The sequence below is a fragment of the Pseudochaenichthys georgianus genome, chromosome 11 (assembly GCF_902827115.2).
Source record: "Pseudochaenichthys georgianus chromosome 11, fPseGeo1.2, whole genome shotgun sequence".
NCBI lineage: Eukaryota > Metazoa > Chordata > Actinopteri > Perciformes > Channichthyidae > Pseudochaenichthys > Pseudochaenichthys georgianus.
In genome coordinates this window covers 18,101,133-18,122,650 of record NC_047513.1, presented here as the reverse complement: position 1 = coordinate 18,122,650, position 21,518 = coordinate 18,101,133, and the positions used below count along the sequence as shown (strand labels likewise).

The 21,518-nt window shown below is 39.7% G+C and overlaps 2 protein-coding genes across 4 annotated transcripts; both read left to right on the top strand.

Annotated features, from left to right (window-relative positions):
* The first annotated feature begins 316 nt into the window (after positions 1-316).
* LOC117454790 (leucine-rich repeat and immunoglobulin-like domain-containing nogo receptor-interacting protein 1) lies at positions 317-5,101 on the top strand. Of its 2 annotated transcripts, none has more exons than XM_034093979.2 (2): positions 317-679; positions 1,714-5,101. In XM_034093979.2, the coding sequence occupies exon 2, from the start codon at positions 1,722-1,724 to the stop codon at positions 3,546-3,548; it is 1,827 nt and encodes a 608-aa protein (XP_033949870.1). In that variant the 5' UTR covers positions 317-679; positions 1,714-1,721; the 3' UTR covers positions 3,549-5,101. The 2 variants fall into 2 exon arrangements, with proteins under 2 accessions (XP_033949870.1, XP_033949871.1); XM_034093980.2 differs by having other exon boundaries at positions 1,691-5,101.
* Positions 5,102-5,338: 237 nt separating this feature from the next.
* vps72a (vacuolar protein sorting 72 homolog a) lies at positions 5,339-12,442 on the top strand. 2 transcript variants are annotated; one of them, XM_034094442.1, is made up of 6 exons: positions 5,339-5,747; positions 9,888-10,040; positions 10,281-10,401; positions 10,581-10,757; positions 11,302-11,446; positions 11,549-12,442. In XM_034094442.1, the coding sequence occupies exons 1-6, from the start codon at positions 5,631-5,633 to the stop codon at positions 11,937-11,939; spliced, it is 1,104 nt and encodes a 367-aa protein (XP_033950333.1). In that variant the 5' UTR covers positions 5,339-5,630; the 3' UTR covers positions 11,940-12,442. The 2 variants fall into 2 exon arrangements, with proteins under 2 accessions (XP_033950333.1, XP_033950332.1); XM_034094441.1 differs by having other exon boundaries at positions 10,563-10,757.
* The last annotated feature ends 9,076 nt before the right edge of the window (positions 12,443-21,518 follow it).

Sequence of the window (21,518 nt, the reverse complement as noted above, 5' to 3'; positions counted from 1 at the left end):
GAAGTGGAGCAGTGTTGGTGTAGCTCTATCATAAATGTAAGAAGGAAATTATGTATTTTTGGGTTAAGTTTGACCTGTCCCCACCTTCCAGCACTACAAATCAACAGTTATGTCTTCATCGAAAGGCTTTAATAGACCAGAAATCTGAAAAAGATCTGTATTTCTAAGTGTCGGTGCTTGAATTAATTCCCATCTGGTGTTTGTGCCCAAATCTCTTCATTTGGCTGACCTGTGTGCTACCTCCTGTCATCCAGTAGAGTGAGTTGGATGCAGCCCAGGAGCTAGTGTATATAATCCCTCAGCATGCACCTAGCACACACACACACACGTCCATGAGCCAGGTTTGTGTTGCCATGAGTACAGCGAAGCAACAGGGGAACAGAACTGCAGTAACACGCTTCCTCCGGAGCTGAATAATTCAGAATGGGAGGATAAGGCTTTCTCGTTATGATATGTCTGTCTCTTTCTCTCACACTGCAGGTTTCATTTGGATGTATTTCTGAGGTGGACCCGAGAAGACCAAAACGATTTACCCTGCTCTGAGAGTTATCATTCTTTGTGTGCATGTTTACAGAGACAATAATAGCATTTTTTTTTTTGCAAAATGGTTCTACCTTTTGATCACAAAATTGTTAAAATGGAGCTATCACAATGACAAGCCCTCCAGACTGAAGAGACGGTGAGTTACAATGTTTGATTTTCTCACTCTTACATCACTTCGTGTACCTTACATTGTTCTTGAGCTCTCTAAAATGTTAGCACCCAGTAAATAACTGTGATTTCACCTTTGTACACTGTTTTCACTCTCAAGCATGTATACGCTCTCGGAGGAGTTCAGGAGGTGTCAGTCTTCATCACTCACTGCTCTGGGGAGCGCCTACAGTATTCCCCAGCTCTATACCCATAACTGTGTCTAAAATAAAGTAAAATGTTTAGTGAGCTCTTTGAAATGCAAAAGTTAAATATAATGTTAATGTTAAAATAAAAATATTTACACAAAATCCTCTTTTGCCTTAGTGAACATGCTTACCTATTTTTTCCTATTTTATTTTTATTTAAACACGGCTCTTTTGGAAAATAATTTATGTATATAAGAAATATTACTACTAAATGCAGTCTTTGTCTCTCTGTCCCTCTTGTCACATGTTCTATAGTGTTGTGTTGTTTAATACAACATGTGAAAAGATCTGAGGTGGCATCACACTTTTTTTCCAGCACTCTCTTGGCAATCTAAATAACACATTTCAGTCACACATTTTGTTTGATGAACTGATTCTGTTGAATTGCTACCTAGCATTCTCGTTTCCATTTTTAAAGGAATGATGTCTGTTTATATATCATGTCAACATACATTTTTGCATGAATTATTTGAGGAGATATAGTGTAATTACTGATATCTATTTTACAGTAACTGACACTTTTATCCCAGTTATCGAGCAGTGTTATAGAACCATTGGGACTGGACATCCTGTACAGAAATATATTTTTGCTTTTACTGCGCCATAGTGGTTGATTTACTATTGGTTCATATAAAGAGAGAGCAACTTCTCACATAATTCTGGATCTGAATATCAAGAAAATACCTCATGTGAAGCCTAAACGTTTTAATAATCATTATTTTGAGTACTATTTTATGTTTTGCAAAACGCTCCCTATTTTCAATGATGTATCCTTCTCACTCTTTTATCAGCTGCCTCTCTCTCTAACACACAGGCCACCAGATGTTTGAGGGGATTGCCGTCCACCAATGGCTGTGCTGTGGAGCTCTCTTCCAGTTGGCAGCGGGGGTGGCCTTCTTCTCTGAAACCCGCCGGTCGTGTCCACAGCCCTGCCGCTGCAACACCGTGCTGCAGGAGGTCAACTGCTCCGATGGACAACTCACTACAGTGCCCAACATTCTCCCGCAGAACACTAAAATACTAAACTTGACACATAATAAGATCAAGTCTCTGGTGCAGCAGCAGTTCCAGACTTTGACACAACTTTTAGACTTAGATTTGAATGACAATATCATGGTTTTAATTGAGGTGGAAGCATTTATCGGCTTGCAAAGTCTAATAACTCTGCGTCTTGCTCGCAACCACCTAAAGATTATCCATGTGGGGGCGTTTGATGGTTTGCCAAAACTAAAGTTACTGGACATAAGCAGAAATGAGATCCTTGTTTTTCTCGATTTGACTTTCCGTGACTTAACTGCCCTTCAATTTATTATAGCAGCAGATAATGACGTAGTTTTTATTTCTCGTAGAGCTTTCACTGGCTTACCCAGTTTGCAAGAGCTGCATCTCGATGGCTGCAACCTCACTGCCGTGCCGACAGAGGCGCTCACTCAGCTTGGCGAGCTGAGGAGTCTTCATTTTCACAGATTGGGCCTCACAACGCTGCCAAACTACGCTTTCCGTCAGCTAGAGCATCTCAAGGAACTTGTCATTTCTCAATGCTGTCTGGAGAATCTGTCAGGAAACAGTCTTTTTGGACTAAATCTTACATCCCTGACTATTAGAAACTGCAACCTCAGTGCTGTCCCCTACACCCCTTTGCATCATCTTGTATATCTTGTATTCTTAGACCTTTCTTTTAACCCAATTACATTCATTTATGGGAACCTTTTTGGAGAGTTGCTCCGGCTCCAGGAACTCCATTTGGTGGGGGGATCATTGCTGCATATCGATATTGGAGCATTCAGAGGTTTGGCTCATTTCAGACTTCTGAATGTATCCAGAAACCTTCTAACCACACTTGAGGTGGGAGCCTTCCATTCAGTGGACACCCTGAGAAATCTGGGACTAGACAACAACCCACTAGCATGCGACTGCCGCCTGCTGTGGGTGGTGCGAAGGCAACCATATCTGGAGTTTGGCGGAAATCCACCGACTTGCAGAACCTCAGTGCAGTTGCAGGGTTGGTATTTTCTGGACTTTACTGAAGCTGAACTCCCAGGTCTGCTCACATGTCGGCAGCCTCGTATTCTGAACCGCAAACCTCAAAAAGTGAGAGTAGATCAAGGACACACAGTGGTGTTTGAATGCAATGCAGAAGGTGACCCTGTGCCATCGGTCACCTGGATAAGCCCACAGCTAAAACCTCTATCGCCCATTGGCAGAATACGGGCTCTCTCTAATGGCTCGCTGGAGGTTCGCTATGCCCAACCTATGGACAGTGGTGCTTATTTCTGTGTGGCATCTAACGCGGCAGGAAATGACAGCATGCCCGTCAGCCTTCATGTCCGAGCCTTTCCAGCATCTTCCAAAAAGAACCTCCGTCTTAAAGGCTGGTTTGCCTTTCCGTCCGCCTCGCCAGGTGTGAGTGGAGACCAGAATATCTCATTTGATGTAAAGACGTTACTGGTAGCTGCAACCATTGGATTTCTTTCATTCTTCAGCTCTGTGAGCGTATGTTTCATCTTCATGCTCCTCTGGAGTAAGAGTAAAGGGCAAATAAAGAACACAGCCACAATAGCATACGTGCCACGAAGTGCTGAGTCAAGTAATAACGGAGGGAAAGGCAACTATATGGAGACAAGCAGGTTCACCATGAAACTAATATGAGTCAATAAAAGGTTTTTTATTTTGCTTGATTAGCTTACGTTTTAATTAATTTAATTTCAAAGCATGCAAATGTATGTCCAACACACACTGAATTAATCTGTAAGCATGTAAGCTAGAGCTGCAAAAGGGAAAAAAGTAAAATGTGCTGGCATGATTCTTTATGTTAATAAGAGTCTAAATAACGTTTTAGGAACATCTAACCACATCAGTTCCTGTCTGTCTCTGACACAAAAGCTCCACTATAACAAACCTTGAATGTAAACCAACCAAAGTAAGAAAGATGTAATTTGCATATTGCATTTGCTGTAGAGATGTTGATTATTCAGTTAATTGCATGTTGATTATATTGCTTTGTTGATGTTTATGTATGGCAACAATTTACAAATGTTAGTTTTGTTCATTTGATTTTCGAAGAACAAGCGATATGGTTTCTAACGAACAAGTGAAATAATTATGATGGACGTCAGATGTACACAATACTTTCATCTATATTGCCTGCCATTCAAACTCAATTTGGTTATATACTGTGCTGGTATTCTAATATTGTCACATTTACTGCTGTACTCATTATTAATAGATGTATATCCCACACATATATTAAAGTATTCTTTAAATTCCCAAAATAAAGCACACATTAAATTATTGTGCTGATTTTTGTTGTGGTTATTCAATGGTTATTTGTCAAAATGTACAAAGGAATTATCAGATGCCTAAAGCATCATGTTTGCTTTGTACAATTCTTAATAAACAAAACATGAATGTAAAAAAAATACAATTTTTATGTTGAGTAAGGTAAAACATGAGGGCTCTCCAGGTATAACAAATCACACCAACTCAATATGAAATAAAGCATGACTATGGTGAGTGATATTTCCAGAATGTTCGTATACATTTATAAGAGGCAGATTCTTAAAGGGCTTATGCTATGGGACGGCCAGGACCATCGAGGAGTTCGAGCTTCTGTCCTTAGGATGTCATAATAGGCCCCCAACAGGAGAACAAAGAAATGATACATCTCCTCTCCCTGTGCTGTTTCATCCTTAGTGATTTTAATTTGCTTAATAGCATATGTACCCTGGCTGCAGTCCTTGCACTTCCCTTGCACACTTGTACATTTGCATTATTTGTATTTGTACTTTTATGAATTTCCATTTCCCAGCTTTAGCTCTGCACTTTATTGTGTTGATGTGTCACTGATGTTGTGCTTTCAAACAGAATAAATTATAACACCAATGGGTGGCTGTGCCTGTAGCCCTGTCTAGGCTTTAATCGGAGGGTTGTTGGTTCGATCCCTGGTTGCCTGGTCCCTGCTATACATGTAACATCCTTTGGCAGGTTATTAAACCCCAAATGGCTCTGTTTGCGTTTGAATGTTTATCCTTCCTAATAAGGTGTCACCTTGGGATTTAGCCTTTACCACCAGTGTACTGTATGATTGTGAGTTGGAATTGAGTGGTGTGCTAATACTAGAAGAGTGCTATGGACTGTGTATGCAGTGAGCACACAACAAATTGTATTTTTATTTTGTTGAAACGAGCCGAATACCAAGACTATTCACAACTGCCACAGTGAAGTTCATATAATGCTGTTGCTATGGCAATAGATTACCTTTCTGCTGGCTCCATGACAACAGTATCTAACATACATAGGATGTGTCCACCATTCTAAATGTACCGGAGCCAAATTGTTCTGTGAATGAAATAAATAGATATAAAATCAATATAAGATCAAATTGTACACAAACGAAGGTACCAATTGTATGGAATTAGGAGGAGTTTTATTTTTTATTGTAGCCCGGAAGTGCATCAACTGCACCGGATGTATTGGTTAGGTATTCCTAGTGGTTAGCATTAGCTGTGTTCTTAGCTTGTTTTACTACAGGTCAGTAATAACGAACACTTTTTAGGCCTATTAGCGTGAAATAAAGCGTATTTATAACTCAAACAAATATGGGTACTAACAGATAATTGAGTAAGCCAAAGGTAAAAGCGGTCCTCTAAAAACAGCCTATACCGATAGTTATCTCAACATTAGCTAGCTAGATACCGAAGCGTGTTTTGCCATTGTTTATACATCACAGTCATGACTCTCGCGGTGGACCGGGAGCAGAGGAAGACTGCGGGGAACCGCTTGTCAAAATTACTGGATGCTGAAGAAGAGGATGATTTCTACAAGACCACGTATGGAGGGTTTGCCGATGTGAGTAACAAAAACTGACTGGTACAGATTAAACCAGCTAACTGTAACACGTTAGCATCGCCTCTTGGCTAGCTTGGTCCCTTGAATAGCTGGTCAAAATACTCCGCTCTATTACATTTTCATTTACATTATCGCCCTAAATGTACATATTGTCAGATTAAATCATATTAGGCTGTTACTGTCTACAAGTATGCAACGTTACTAAATGTATTTGTTTTGTTTTGTTGTTTGCAAGAATTAGCATCATAATATACTTTATGTACCAAAAGGGAAAGTGTTCATTATGCAGATTGGACCATTTCAGAATAATATATATTGTATGTTTTGATTAGAATTATGAATGTGTTTATCACAGCTGGTAAAGGTGCAGCTAGTTTTAATGACTTTGTATACTGCAGGGTAGCTTGTGAATTTACTCCAGGTGTAACTAAAGTATTATTTAAGTGTTGATTATATTTCACATTATTAATCCAAATCTGTAATGTAAATAAAGGTATAAAATAAATGTAGTGGAGTAAAAGTACACTTTTTACCTTTTGAATTGTAGTTGAGTAGAAGTACAAAGTAGCAATAAATTATAATGCTCAAGTAAAGTACAAGTATTTCAAAAATAGTAGGCGTGTGGATTAGTGCGTTGGTGTTCGGATCAGGGGAGCACAGGTTCAAACCCCACTGCAGTCAGCATGTTGTTGTGTCCCGGGGCAAGACACTTCACCCCAAATTGCTCCTGTGGGGATTGTCCACAGTATTGAGTATGTAAGTCACTTTGGATAAAAGCGTCTAAAATGTAATGTAATGTAGTACTTAAGTACAGTAGTTGAGTGAATGTACTTAGTTACTTTACACCACTGCTAGTACCCATCTTCTACAATGATTTAAATTGGAAACCATTCTGTTGAAGGGTTAAGTAGGATAGGTAGACACCGTAGGTAGAGCTAATTTGATTGAGGTGTCTTATATTTAGTCTTCTCTTGTTGACACATTTGGATGAATATACAAATACACTCCAACAGACCCATTATATGGTACTGCTGCTGATTTAACCTTAATACATTACTCTGTTGAACAGTTTGAGGATTTTAATGATGTGTTATCTTCATGGACGTAGCATTTATTGCAAGGCTGTTGTATAACCTCTAGCTCGACAGTCAGCCTATATTTAAGAAAATCATGACTTCAGCAGGTGTTGTTCAGTGGAACAAAACCCGTTAGGTGTTTCTCATGTCTTTTAGTTCAAGTGTACTTGAAGCCACTGTAGAAAGAGAACATACATGAATTCTCAAAGATGAAAGAGATATATTTACCACCAATATGAAACACACCAAAGGACACTTCCACAAAATGTGTCTGCAAATGATTCTTGTCATTAAAACCACCATGCCCGGTGATTCATCCCAAACTGTGACCACGACTCCAATATTTCCTGGCCGACTTTATCTTGACAGCTGACAAATTTGTGAAGGCTGTTTGAGAATGCCAGCCTTTCCTGCGTCACACTCTTAAAGAGAGAGAAAAAGCTTTCAAGGCTTTAGGATTTATGTGTATCAAAAGATGATATGCTATTATTCGACATTCAAGTAACTTTATTTACATTTAAAGAGTGGTATCTTCGATTTAAAAACCTGTCTCTGTCATTTCCAGACAGATGCTGTTTCAAGGGTCAAATTGTTTGGGAGATTTGGCAACAGCTGCTTCGGCTGTTCTGACGTTCAGCTGAAGTTGACAAGAGTAGCTAGGAAAAACAATCACAAACAAATCCTGAGACGCCTCAGACCTCTCTGCTGGCAATTTGATAAAACAGTGCGACCATGCTCCTGCACAAGCTTCAATTTGAGGTCTAGTGTGATTTAAAAGGTCAGAGTATTTTCTACGTGTGATTAATGTTGGTGTTTTTCATCTAATTTTATTTGTGCGTGCATGTTTTGTCATGATTTTCCCGTCATAATTAAATAACAGCAGGATGTGTGTTATCTGTGCACTTAGGCTACTCAGTATTCAATAACATATTTGTTTTCTTCCTTAGAGCTCTGTTATTTGTATCTTGCTTTGAACATCTCAGACTAAATGCAGATTACCAGGACTCTTTTAAAACATACTGCTGATGAACAATTACATTAAAATAAGCCACTTTGTCTACACTTTGTAAATACACTCCATGCTGATTCTAATGTTTGTATCACCTTGAGATTTGCTTGCGGTTAAAACAAAAGCATAGAGAGAGCCGCTTCCTTAATATGATTTAGATTTAGATCTGTTTGTGTGAGTGGCGTGTGTTTCTCAATTAAAAATACACTGGCTTGTTGTATGGGAGAGATTTTACCTGAGTAAATCTCATGGTTTTACAATATGCTTAGCACACACACAGTGGGGCAAAAAAGTATTTAGTCAGCTACCAATTGTGCAAGTTCTCCCACTTAAAAAGATGAGAGGCCTGTAATTTTCATCCTAGGTATACCTCAACTATGAGAGACAAAATGAGAAAGAAAAAAAATCCAGAAAATCACATGGTCTGATTTTTAAAGAATTTATTTGCAAATTATGGTGGAAAATAAGTATTTGGTCAATAACAAAAGTTCATCTCAATACTTTATTATATACCCTTTGTTGGCAATGACAGAGGTCAAACATTTTCTGTAAGTCTTCACAAGGTTTTCACACACTGTTGCTGGTATTTTGGCCCATTCCTCCATGCAGATCTCCTCTAGAGCAGTGATGTTTTGGGGCTGTCGCTGGGAAACACGGACTTTCAACTCCCTCCAAAGATTTTCTATGGGGTTGAGATCTGGAGACTGGCTAGGCCACTCCAGGACCTTGAAATGCTTCTTACGAAGCCACTCCTTCGTTGCCCGGGCGGTGTGTTTGGGATCATTGTCATGCTGAAAGACCCAGCCACGTTTCATCTTCAATGCCCTTGCTGATGGAAGGAGGTTGTCACTCGAAATCTACATGGCCCCATTAATTCTTTCCTTTACACGGATCAGTCGTCCTGGTCCCTTTGCAGAAAAACAGCCCCAAAGCATGATGTTTCCACCCCCATGTTTCACAGTAGGTATGGTGTTCTTTGGATGCAACTCAGCATTCTTTCTCCTCCAAACACGTCTAGTTGAGATTGTACCAAAAAGTTCTATTTTGGTTTCATCTGACCATATGACATTCTCCCAATCCTCTTCTGGATCATCTAAATGCTCTCTAGCAAACTTCAGACGGGCCTGGACATGTACTGGCTTAAGCAGGGGGACACGTCTGGCACTGCAGGATTTGAGTCCCTGGCGGCGTAGTGTGTTACTGATGGTAGCCTTTGTTACTTTGGTCCCAGCTCTCTGCAGGTCATTGGCTAGGTCCCCCCGTGTGGTTCTGGGATTTTTGCTCACCGTTCTTGTGATCATTTTGACCCCACGGGGTGAGATCTTGCGTGGAGCCCCAGATCGAGGGAGATTATCAGTGGTCTTGTATGTCTTCCATTTTCTAATAATTGCTCCCATAGTTGATTTCTTCACACCAAGCTGCAGATATTGCAGATTCAGTCTTCCCAGCCTGGTGCAGGTCTACAATTTTGTTTCTGGTGTCCTTTGACAGCTCTTTGGTCTTGGCCATAGTGGAGTTTGGAGTGTGACTGTTTGAGGTTGTGGACAGGTGTCTTTTATACTGATAACGAGTTCAAACAGGTGCCATTAATACAGTTAACGAGTGGAGGACAGAGGAGGCTCTTAAAGAAGAAGTTACAGGTCTGTGAGAGCCAGAAATCTTGTTTGTTTGTAGGTGACCAAATACTTATTTTACCGAGGAATTTACCAATTAATTCATTAAAAATCCTACAATGTGATTTCCTGAATTCTTTCCCCCATTCTGTCTCTCATAGTTGAAGTGTACCTAGGATGAAAATTACAGGCCTCTTATCTTTTTAAGTGGGAGAACTTGCACAATTCTTGGCTGACTAAATACTTTTTTGCCCCACTGTACGTGTCACAGAACCTCACTGAATTACACTATGCTACACTTGCCTATTTAGTTTCAAACTGGTGGCACATCCATTGTATTTACATGATAACATAATTAAACAGAACATTAAAAAAAGAACTGAGAGAATTTGGTTTCATCAACAGGTAATCTATTTCAACATGTTTAATACATTTCTTTCAGGAATCAGGAGATGATGAGTATCATGGAGAAAATTCAGAAGATGAGGATGTGGTGGACAGCGACTTTGACATCGATGAGGGTGATGAGCCAGACAGCGACAAGGAGGACGATGCACCTAAAAGGAAAAGCCGGGTTGTTACTAAAGCATATAAGGTAGGAACAATCATTTTATATTAATATGTAAATGAAATTATTTCATCAGTCTATATATATATATATATATATATATATATCTGGGAGACCTTTTATTAAAACGACACTGCAGCGTAAAATGACCTGTTCTTGTGACGTGCAAGTATTTTTACTGACACATTTACAACATGATCGAAGAAATTCATACATGATTGAAATAGATCATGAGTTAACAGGATTTTTGTCTTTGTTTAATCCAAGGAACCAATAAAGGTGGCGAAGCCCAAACCAAAAAAACCCTTGGAGGAACAGAAGAAGACTGAGAAAGTTAAAGTTGAGCTCAAAAGGAAGATCCCACCAGAGTTCCAAGATTTTGGTGAAAGTAAGATTGCAAAAAAACAAACACAAATGCCCACACACTTAATTATCCAAAAACACTTCACTAAAACGGTTTAACACATAAACCATCACTTCATTAGCACACACTGATTACATCACAACTGAACTGTTTCAGTACTTGAACATTATGAATAATTGGATTAGCTGTGTATCATTCCTTAGCGCGGAAGTCTGTGCGACAGTCCACCAGTGAGCATACCCGAAAGACAAATCTGCGCCTGCAAGAGCGTCAGGATGCCCCTCGGAGGAGGAGGGGGGCTCATCGGGACCGGCCCCTCACCCAGGAAGAACTGCTGGCCGAGGCCAAAATAACAGAAGAGCTCAACATCCGATCTTTAGGTGAGAACATGTTATTCAAGTTAATCAAATATAAAGATATTTGGTCCCAAAATGTTCTGTCTTGTGTTCAGTACTTTTGTTCAATCCTCAGTGTATATATAGTATGTGTTTGTGATGACTCAAACAAACATGTCTGACTCTTTTCATACAAAAATAACATTTCAAATATTATTTCATAGGCGGATAAATAACAATATTAATTGTACTCTATAACATTTGAATAAAGCCTAACAATTCAGACAGACATTAGGCCTGTTTTAGTTATTTGCCGTGTCAACTGCATAACCTCTCCAACGTGAGACACTAATGGCATTTCTGTTGATGATTGCAGTATACATAGACATTTGTAATGCAAAACAGATGCCCCTAGCTATATTTATAATATATGTGAATCAATGTAGTCCATCTGTTTGGCAAATAGATAAACAAAATCTTAGTAAATACCATATCATGATTAATTTAACCATTTATTTGATGCTAAATAAGTAACGAATATGTATGAGTTGAAAAGAAGATGACCTTGTTCATTTTATCGACTGTGTAGAGAACTATGAACGTCTGGAGGCGGACAAGAAGAAACAAGTCCACAAGAAGCGTAGATTTGACGGACCGACCATCCGTTACCATTCAGTCCTGATGCCACTCGTTTCACATTCGGTCCTAAAAGAAGAAAACGTTGATGTTGAAGGGTATGTTTCATATGATCTACCTTAATTGTTTTACACAGACAAAGAGCATATAGAATTTTTTTTATAGTTTAAAGTATTTTTTCAATTTCCCATCTACCAAAGGTTGGATCAGGACGTTCCTCAGACTGCAGCACAGAATCCCAGCACGCCGTCCCAGCAGCCTGCGGGGGGGCTGTGCTCCCGTACTTATATAACGTTCAGCGAAGACGAAGCCTTCGAGGCGACGTTTCCACACAGCGGCCAGTCGAGCCCCCCGCTACCCGTCCAGGAGGTTTGTCCCGTTACCCACAAGGCCGCACTGTACCGAGACCCGGTGACTGACATACCGTACGCTAACACACGAGCCTTCCGCATCATCCGAGAAGCGTACCGTAAATACGTGGCAGCTCATGGATTTCCAAACACTTCGGGTGCGGTGACAGGACTTGACTCCTCAGCAACAAAGAGCTCCCGCCAGAAAATGGTTGTCAAGCAGAGTGCTATGGCAACATAGATTAGTTTCAGAAATAATTTTCAAAAAAGGTTTGTGCTTTTTGTTATATGTATTAGTTTAGGCAGAATGACTTCACATGGAGTCAATCCCTTTTTTTATACAACTGTCAGGCATTCAGCTGTCAATGTGATTATTACGTCAAAGTCGGTGAAACAATTGAAGGCAAACACCAGTACTACTGTTGACTGGAGAGAGCATGAAATTACAAGAAGTAGAACTTACTGAAAATCAAACATTACCAAAACCAAGCAGGTGGTGATTTCCTTCAAACTGCAAACAATCTTATCTTATCTGTAGTACAGTATCACCCTGATAGAATACAAATCTTGTTAGAATGAACAAAAAATAATCCCTGATTGGCTTTAGATGTAGGTCTCCGTCTGCACATTGGCAGCCTTTTGTGTTTTTCCTTATATGAAATGCCTTTTTTACTGTCAATATATCTGGGCTCTACAAATGTACATATTTCTCAACAAAAATAAATATTTGAAACATTGGAAAAATACCTATTTACTATTTCTACAAACTCTGGTTTAAAACACATCAGTCGCATCAGCTACACTGAAAAGATTCATCATCTTAGCATTCCTGTTTTCTTTTTATTTACTGTTTTTTTAGCCTGTAGTTGTGTTTTACAGCTTGTATCACTCCATCCATCATCTTAATAAATCTAATTCCATCCCAAATGCCCTTCACAACCTGCAATCCACCCTGAATCTAACCATATAGTGAGGTTTGTGTGTCATAATTAGATTAACCTTGGTATCAAAATAAGTCAAATTACGACATTTCGATTTTTCTTTTTAAAACTTTGATTTGCTATTCAGACAAATGCCATTACTGAAATTACAGGAGATCATTTCGGGAGAATTGGGCCCAGGAGTTTCATTTACTGCGTCTATCTGCAGGTCATTGTGAACATTTTAATTATTCAAAGCTGTTATTGCTCATTGCCAAATTTGAACAGACTCCATTTTCTGTCTGTAAGGTTTGTTATTGACAAGATATCTGATGAATGCCAGCCACATAAATCACATTACAATATAAAAACAAGCCAGAGGAACGATTTTGAATTAGTTTGAACCGGCCATGGAACTATAATAAAAAGCTGTTATTTCTGTTCTTGGTAAATAACATAATAGAATTTTTTTTTTGTTTAGCTCCACTCTCAAGTATCCCCACAAACAATACTGCTCTGTTGGTCCCTGTAGGACCTTGAAATGATGTTTTCTATATTTATTCTCTCAGGTCACAATCACAGAGCAACAGAGTCGCGCTGAACAACACTGAGTGCTTGACTAGCGTGTCACCTCTGACCCCTCGCACATTGAACAGAAATCCCTCTCCCCTGCACAGCGTGGTGTAGCTTTTGGCCATCTCCACCAGTCTGTGTTACATAAAGCCCAGTGGGACAACTGTATTGTAAACATTTAATCACCCGGGTTTCAAGGACAAAAATAAAACAAGTGGCATTCACGTTGTTTCTAATATTAGTGCTATTTTCAGCCGCTGCACAGCCCTTTCGCCTTTTACACTTCAGCCGGACACACCGATGACGGTGAAATGTTTGTAACGGCTAAACCAAAAACAAACGAATCAAATGACAAACAAAAAAAACTACTACTGTGGAACCAGATGGTGAATCGTACTCAGAGAACGATCCATTGTCTAGGCAAGAATAACGTTTGTGCTTCACTTATTTTCCTGGGTTTAAAAAACAAACAAAACAGTACAAACAACTCTTTCCCTGTTGCATGGCCTGTGGAAAAACACAAAACATATATTCCTTTTTTCTGGTGCCAAATCCTGTCTCCAATAAATACCAAGATCACCTTGCCCTAATCATCAAGCTGCCTTCAAAATAAAAGCACAAACATCTGCTGTAATTAATGGAAATATTGGACTAAGTACTGATGCTGAACGTGGTATGCTCTACAGAACAGCAATAAGATACATGTTTACCTATTATATAATGTATATCAAGGAATAGATCGACTTCGGCCCTTGAGTCGTCCTCCATATCAGTTCAGCCCTCAGCAGATGGTTCAGGCAGACATTTCACTTCTGAAGGAGAGTTCCCAAAATTCAGATTTGATGCCGCTGCCAAGAGGATCTCGTTGCACTCAAGCGGATTTTCTCCTGCTGTTCCTGAAAAGTCCTGATGATGTTGAGCAGAGCATCTCGCTATAGGCAGTCAGCCATGTCTTTGTTCTGTGTCCTTAGCAACCAGGCTGTTTACACTAAAAAGCTCAGGCTCCATTTCATGTTCTTTACCAGTCAGCTGATGTTCTGACTAAGGGGAAAAAAGAAAATGCATCTAGCATGATCTTGATCTGACCTCAGCTAATGTTTTCGCTTTAAATATCCTGTAAAACCAGGTTTTTTCATTTAAATTAATCTTATGAAAAAATAAACTTAAAATAAAGCCATATTGTTCAGGATGAATGACCAATACAGTTAAATGTATAGTTCACGAATAATTGATTAATAGTTTATTGTGAAAATGTAAGTGACAGCAATTCTGATAATAATTATCATGATGTTTTTAATGCTTCCCTGATCTGTAAATTAGAGGTGAGCTATGCTCTTAGTGCGGATGAGCTCATCTCCATGTTTGACTCGACATGTACACTAATATTGGATTCTGTTGCTCCTTTTACGCTTAGACGCACACAAGTTCTCTCAGAGCCGTGGCTCAATGACTGTACTCGTGCTCTCAGACGCGCTTGCAGGCGTGCAGAGAGAAAATGGAAAAAGGATAAACTCCATGTCTCCCTAGAAATCCTTCGTGCTTGCCTTTCCGACTTCCAGACGGCAGTCAAAGCAGCCAAAACGGAGCACATTTCTCTGTTGATCTCCAAAAACAGCCATAAACCTCAGGTTCTTTTTAATGTCCTCAACTCTATCATTAATCCCTGTGATGTTTCTTCAATTGTGCCTTCGACTACTCTCTGTGATAAGTTTCTTACATTTTTTATCGAAAAAGTATATGCGCTTAGGCTAGCCCACACTAATGCTACCCCAGATCCTGCTCCTTTGCTGTGCTAATAAACACCTCTCTTAGCTCAGGATGTGTCCCAGCTGCCTTCAAACATGCCGTGGTGCAGCCACTACTTAAAAAGAAAAATCTCGACCCCTCCATTCTCGCAAATTTTAGGCCCATCTCCCAGCTACCTTTTTATCTAAAGTCCTGGAGCGAGTAGTCTATGCCCAGCTGCAGTCTTTTTTACCCATGCATGGCATCCATGAAAAGTTTCAGTCTGGCTTCAAACCCATGCACAGCACTGAAACAGCCCTTTTTAAGAGTTTTTAATTATCTGCTCTTAGCCGCCGACTCAGGTAGCCCAGCTGTTCTGGTGCTGTTAGACCTGACAGCTGCCTTCGACACTATGGGCCATAGCATCCTGTTGTCGCAGCTTGAACAGTCCGCAGGCATCACAGGCTCTGCCCTTGTATGGTTCAGGTCCTACCTGACAGACCGCAGCTTCTCAGTGCAGCTAGGTCCCTTCTCCTCTGCCAAAGCTCCTCTTACCTGTGGGGTTCCCCAATGCTCTATTCTGGGCCCCATCCTTTTTCTACTGTACATACTGCCCCTAGGTTCAATTCTCACAAAACACAACATCCCCTTCCATTGTTACGCCGATGATGTACAAATCTATCTGCCTCTCAATTCAAATGTCAACTCATTACAGCTATTGATGGACTGCTTGACAGAGATCAAATCCTGGCTGAGCCAACATTTCCTCAACCTCAACGAGAGCAAGACCGAGGTCATCTTTTTTGGACCCCAACCTCTGGTTGCTATTCTGGGCTCCCTCAATTAAAAACATCCTCCCGTCTGTCATGAACCTTGGAGTGACCTTCAATAGCGCTTTTACATTTGATAAGCAGGTCAGCACCGTAGTCAAAACCTGCTTTTTTTAAATACGACTATTGGCCAAGACCAAGTCGTTTTTATCTTTTTAAAGAAAGGGTTATTAACGCCTTTGTAACCACGAGGCTGGATTATTGCAACGCTCTATACGTGGGTATGGACCAGGCGTAAATTAGACGCCTGCAGCTAGTGTAGAACGCAGCTGCGTGTCTTCTCACTGGCCACAAAAAGCATCACATCACCCCAATTCTGGCCTCATTGCACTGGCTTCCAATTAGGTTCCGAATTGATTTTAAACTCCTTTTATCCGTTTTTAAAGCACTAAATGGGTTGGCTCCGGCTTATATAGCAGAACTCCTCCATCGCTACACCCCAGCCAGAGCTTTAAGGTCGGCTGACCAGCTGCTGCTGGTAGTGCCCAAGACCAGGCTAAAAACCCGAGGTCACCGAGCCTTCGCAGCAGCTGGACCTAGGCTTTGGAACACTCTGCCCCTCCATTAGAGGTCGGCCCAGACCCTAGGGGTTTTTAAATTGACACTAAAGACTCACTTCTTCTCCCTGGCCTTCTGGTCAGAGTGGAGCACGACTCCTGACATTTCCCTGTGTTTGAATTTTATATTTGCTGTTGTAATTTATTGTCTTCTGTTAGCTATTGCAAGTGTTTTTTATTGCATGTACAGCACTTTGGCTCGACCAAAAATGTAAAATGGGCTATATAAATAAAACTTGATTTGATTTGATCAACCAGAAAGTCAATAAGACGGTTGTTCCCGCTGCCTTTGGTTATTATCCTTTAAAAAGATTGAATGTCTGTTGAGACAAACAAGCGATTTGAAGATAAGACATTGCCGTCTTGGGAAATTTGGAATTTTCACTTTTTCCCTCATTCATTATGATGATTGGCTGCTTGTCCTTTTGTTTCATTGTAAATTAACATCATGTTTTTTTGGCTGCTGGTTGTACTTAAAGAGATATTTGAAGATGTCACTTTGTGCTCTATGCAACAGCGACATGCTCTTTTTCTTTATTTTCTGACATTCTGTATACCAATCGATTCATCTTCTAACAAATGAATAGGTTGCAGTCAGTTGTCTCCCAAGATGAAATCCTGTCTCTGCTGATGCTTTTTGTTTGATGTGCTAATAGACAACCCACTGTCAATAAGGGCCTTTTAAAACACACCTTGCACGTGTGTAAACGGTGAACAATACAAGATATTTATTTTGACACTGATCTTCCTAAAGGACTAAGTTAATAATCCATAACACATCAGGCTTTCACACAGGCATGATACTTGATTTATGTTATCATAAATGCCAGTACCTCCAGTGGTGAGGCCATCGCTCCGACAACAAACAGGCTGACGACAGCGATAAAGATCAAACACACTTCAGTCGTCAGGCAGTCAGATGGTTTCTGTCATGATATAAAAAACGCAGAGCAAAGGCGGACTGGCCATCTGGAAGCTTTCCTGGTGGGCCGTCGGACACCCGACCTTTATTGCTCTGTGTTTGTTATATGCTGAGCTGACAGTGACAGACTGATTTAACAGTGTATTAATCATGACAGATGCCAAACAAATTAACATCAAATGACAAAAGACCAGACAAAAGAATATTCCCCTGACACTGACTCGACCGAACACTATATTTAAATGTATTATTTTGGTATTAGTGTTGCTAACAGCAGCCTACTGTGCTGCTTTGGCAGTTAAACGAGCAGTTTTGAGACAACCAAATGAATCCAGAACAGGATGAAAGGCCTGTGGAAAGATACAGCTAAAAAAAGGAGCGGTGGGTGTAGCAAAGACACATTGTCTCCAATAATCTAGCAGCCTTTTACAGTTAAGATACATCATTCAGCACTTATTGTTTACATCCATTCGCAGTAAATCTTAATGTATTCAGCGCAGTGTCATATCTTTATATATTTTTTTCAGGATATATAGAACATGTTGCACACAAAACCATGTCCAAAGGATTTGAATTGTAATGGTGTCACTTTACACCAGCAGGCATTTATTTATTTTATCGAGCCTTTTAATTCTATCAACCTCAATACTTTGAAAGCAACTGCTGCCCACACACTGTGCCACTTGCTTAGGCGAAGAACAGAAAAAAACAACACATTAATTCAGAAATAACAAATTATCCCTTAAAGCGATGATGATGAATTCAGAGTCAGGCTAAAGCCATCGTCTCTGGTGGAAAAACAGACGGATGTAACGTTTGTAGTCAAAAATATTAAGGGTTTCTCATGTCATCTGCAACAGAATACTGAAAGCTTTGTCTCCCACAAACGGCACAGTGCATATGGTACCAATTGAACAGTAAGAAACGGAAGAGAGGGAACTGCATTATCACTCGTTCTAGTGTGGTAGTTTCCATGGAGACGAGTGTAGGTGGTGTACTGTGCTGTACTCCTTCCTTGTCCTCTCCCCTCTTCTGTTGCCCACCCTCTCTGTTCTGCTATCTGCAACATCCGCGCAACTTTCATTCCTTCACATTCACTCAAATCTTATCGCCTCTTTTTTGGAGTCTGCAGGATTTGCATCGTGCACATTCTCAGTTTGAACCACCTTTGCATGAAATGTATTACTTGGAATTAAGCATCCCCAAAAAAGCAAGAAACTGAAAGAAAGTCTCATTTGGTTGAGACTATTTTAGGTTATTTTCTTTGTGGATTAAAACAGTTGACATGAGAATCTTATTTTTTAGGTTTTTACATTATAGCTTTTTCCTTATATTCTATGATTCAGCCTCTTACTTAAACCCCTAAATCCTTTCCTTGATTTTGTATTATTCCTTGATTTTGTTTTTTGCTGACTGTCCAAGTTCTTCTACATGCTTTGTCAATCGTTGCTTTTTGTAGAGCAGCTATTCTTTCATCAGTTGCCATGGAGATGTATGTGTTTCTCTGTTAGGGTTGAGGGAAAGTGAGGGGATGTTTCATCTCCAGTTAATGTTTTTTTGAAGATTGCATGTCCTGTCCAGTGTCCCAAGTAGGGTAGAAAATGTTTTTAAAAGGCTATTTCTGCTCACGATGTTTGACATTTTGCTCATCATTTATGCCCTCTCGATTGTGTGCTATGGAGTAAATGCCTTCAATTTAAGGTGCAATTTTCCCCTTTTTTCGAGTGAGTGACATTCAGTAACATCACTGAAGTTGTTCCTCACTGATACTTGTTTTTGCTCAGGGCAGCTTGATCACTCTTTAATCCCAATACATGAGAACCTACAATTGATATCAACAAGATAAAAGAACATGCAAAATGAAAAAATATATTCAGTGACTCCAGTGATCATTTTTTTTGAAGTGTAGAGTACGACAATGTCACTGTCTCTAAACATGACTGTGAAAACAAACAAATGCGTATCTGTTTTCTAATTTATCGCATGGTTTGTCTGTTTAGAGATCAAACCATTTGGACTAATTTAAAGGTTTATCATCATTTAGGGAAAAATGTTATCATTACTCACTTCTCAGTTTTCTATCAATCAACATCCACCAGACTCATGTTTGTGATATAGTGTCATAAATAGAGAGAAATATCTGAGTTAAACCTTCTTTAAATAGGATTTATGTAACACCCTCATTATATATGCCCACAAAATGATCTATGACAAATTCAGGATTTGACAATTAGCAATACACATTTACGTAACATGTTTACATAGCAGATATAAAAAATAAGAATGTTTTGAAGCAGAACAGTCGCTGGAGCCTCCACATTTCTGCACCTCTGTGGACAGTTTTTCTTGGACTCTCTGTCTGGACTGGATTTTTTTCAGTCAGTGTAAAAAAAAAAAGTGATAACACAATATTAAAATACCAATGAGTCACACACAGGCTTACATTTATCCTGTGTATTGGCTTATAATATCAATCAGTACCTTTTAAGCATAGGTTCACTTTTTTAAAGTCAGTGACATGTCCATTTGTACATTGAGGGAGTTATTTATTTATTTTTTCCAGACATGTAAACATATGTAAGGCCACAACATCATCAGTATTTATTTGTCGTGTGCAAAAATGTAGGGAATTTAGAGACTAACTGTAACCGAAAATACCTGAACCCTTATATTATCTTAATAGTATTATCAAAATAATAACCACGGGTTATCTCGACTGCTGTTTTTTAACAGAAAGCCTGTGTTCAAAACATACATGAGGTTTAGGCGGGTGGGACATTAACGGGATACATAGGATCAGAACGCATGTACCAGGAATAACATTTATTAGCATGGATTACTAGTTGGATAGGAGATACTGGATGATTATCATGGCAAAAACTATTTACAGTAACGATATCAGTAGAAAATGAGAAAGAAAAGTCAATGAAATCCATCTTTCACTTCGCGTTTCATCTATTCTTTGGTAAATGAATGCACTTATTTGGTTGTGGGGCATTGGGAGACAACGACAACGCTAGAAACTGAAAGAAACTATACACTTCATAATACCCTACGTTATAATACCAAAACCAGTAAAACATATCTTGCTTTGTGGTAACGCTGTATTTCTAATGGTTACTTTGCGGCTGTTGCAAGAAAAATAAAGTAAAGTTGCTTTTGTATAACTTTCTAGAAACCCGGTCCTTCTAATTCACAAATCTGTTCCACAAACTGGACCTGATAGTACATCATGTCTCACTGTTACCTGAAGAAACACGCCCCCACCAATGCAACCCCCTTGTGTTGTTTTAAGGCAGGGTGGATATAAGTCTGAACGCCCACTAAAAGTCTGGATATCTTTGGCTTTGATCATTCTTTACGGACAGTGAACAGCAGAAACAACAATTATAACGACCAATAACTCTTTGATTGTAGGGACGTGACGTGAGCATTGTGTTAAAAAAACTGAGCCTGTCCTTTAATCTGTTTCTGTGGCTGGTTTGAATGAACTTGAGCGGCCCCTGTGCTACATCTATAAATTGCAGGATTAGTGTGCTAGGTGCATGATTCCTATGCTGACAAAATAAGGTCCTAAAACTTGTTTTTGATACCCGATTAGAAACAAAAGCAAGTACTTTTATCATAGTGGTTGTACTTAATGTATACAACAACACAATTAAGTTAACACAAAGCATTTCCTGTACAGTAAACCTGGGGCCCCTGGGGATCTTGTTACCAAAAATCCGTTGCACCAAAAACCAGCTGTCTCAGAATAAGATGTTTTTCGTCCATCAGCTTTCGCATTAGTTCCCATGTGCATCATGCAGCTGCAGAGAGCACTGTCTTATTAAAACGTTGTTTACATGAAATATTACTTTTATGTTCTCGGTCTCTGTAAAAAAAAAAACATCTAAATATAAATTGATGGAAGGATTCAGGTGTGCAAACTCGAGCCTTATTAGAGAGAGGAGCACCCGCACGTTTATGCGTTAGATATTAAGCCCACTCAATGGCAAGAAGTAACTTAAATTAACTTTATTATACTGCTTAACATCTTTCCCACCGTAATTATTGGTAACAGTGGGCGGTCAGTCAGCCGTCATCGCTCCGTTTCGTTTTCAAACTCCAGAGATGGTACAGCGCAGGGCGGACTCGAGCTGCCTTTGGAGGCGTGGGTTTCTGTTTCTGTATATCTTATGCACTATCTCCGCCCTCCAGGGAGAGACTTCTCCATTTACTGACCACCTTTTTTTTCACGCACCACCGTTAAATCAAAATTAGGTGTGACGGATTGCAAGAGAGCAAAGGACC

Coding starts and splice junctions, on each gene's coding strand:
- vps72a (XM_034094441.1), top strand. CDS start 5,631: ATGACTCTCGCGGTGGACCGGGAGCAGAGGAAGACTGCGGGGAACCGC. Junction 5,748..9,887: donor CGTATGGAGGGTTTGCCGAT/GTGAGTAACAAA, acceptor CATTTCTTTCAG/GAATCAGGAGATGATGAGTA. Junction 10,758..11,301: donor GCTCAACATCCGATCTTTAG/GTGAGAACATGT, acceptor TCGACTGTGTAG/AGAACTATGAACGTCTGGAG.
- LOC117454790 (XM_034093979.2), top strand. CDS start 1,722: ATGTTTGAGGGGATTGCCGTCCACCAATGGCTGTGCTGTGGAGCTCTC.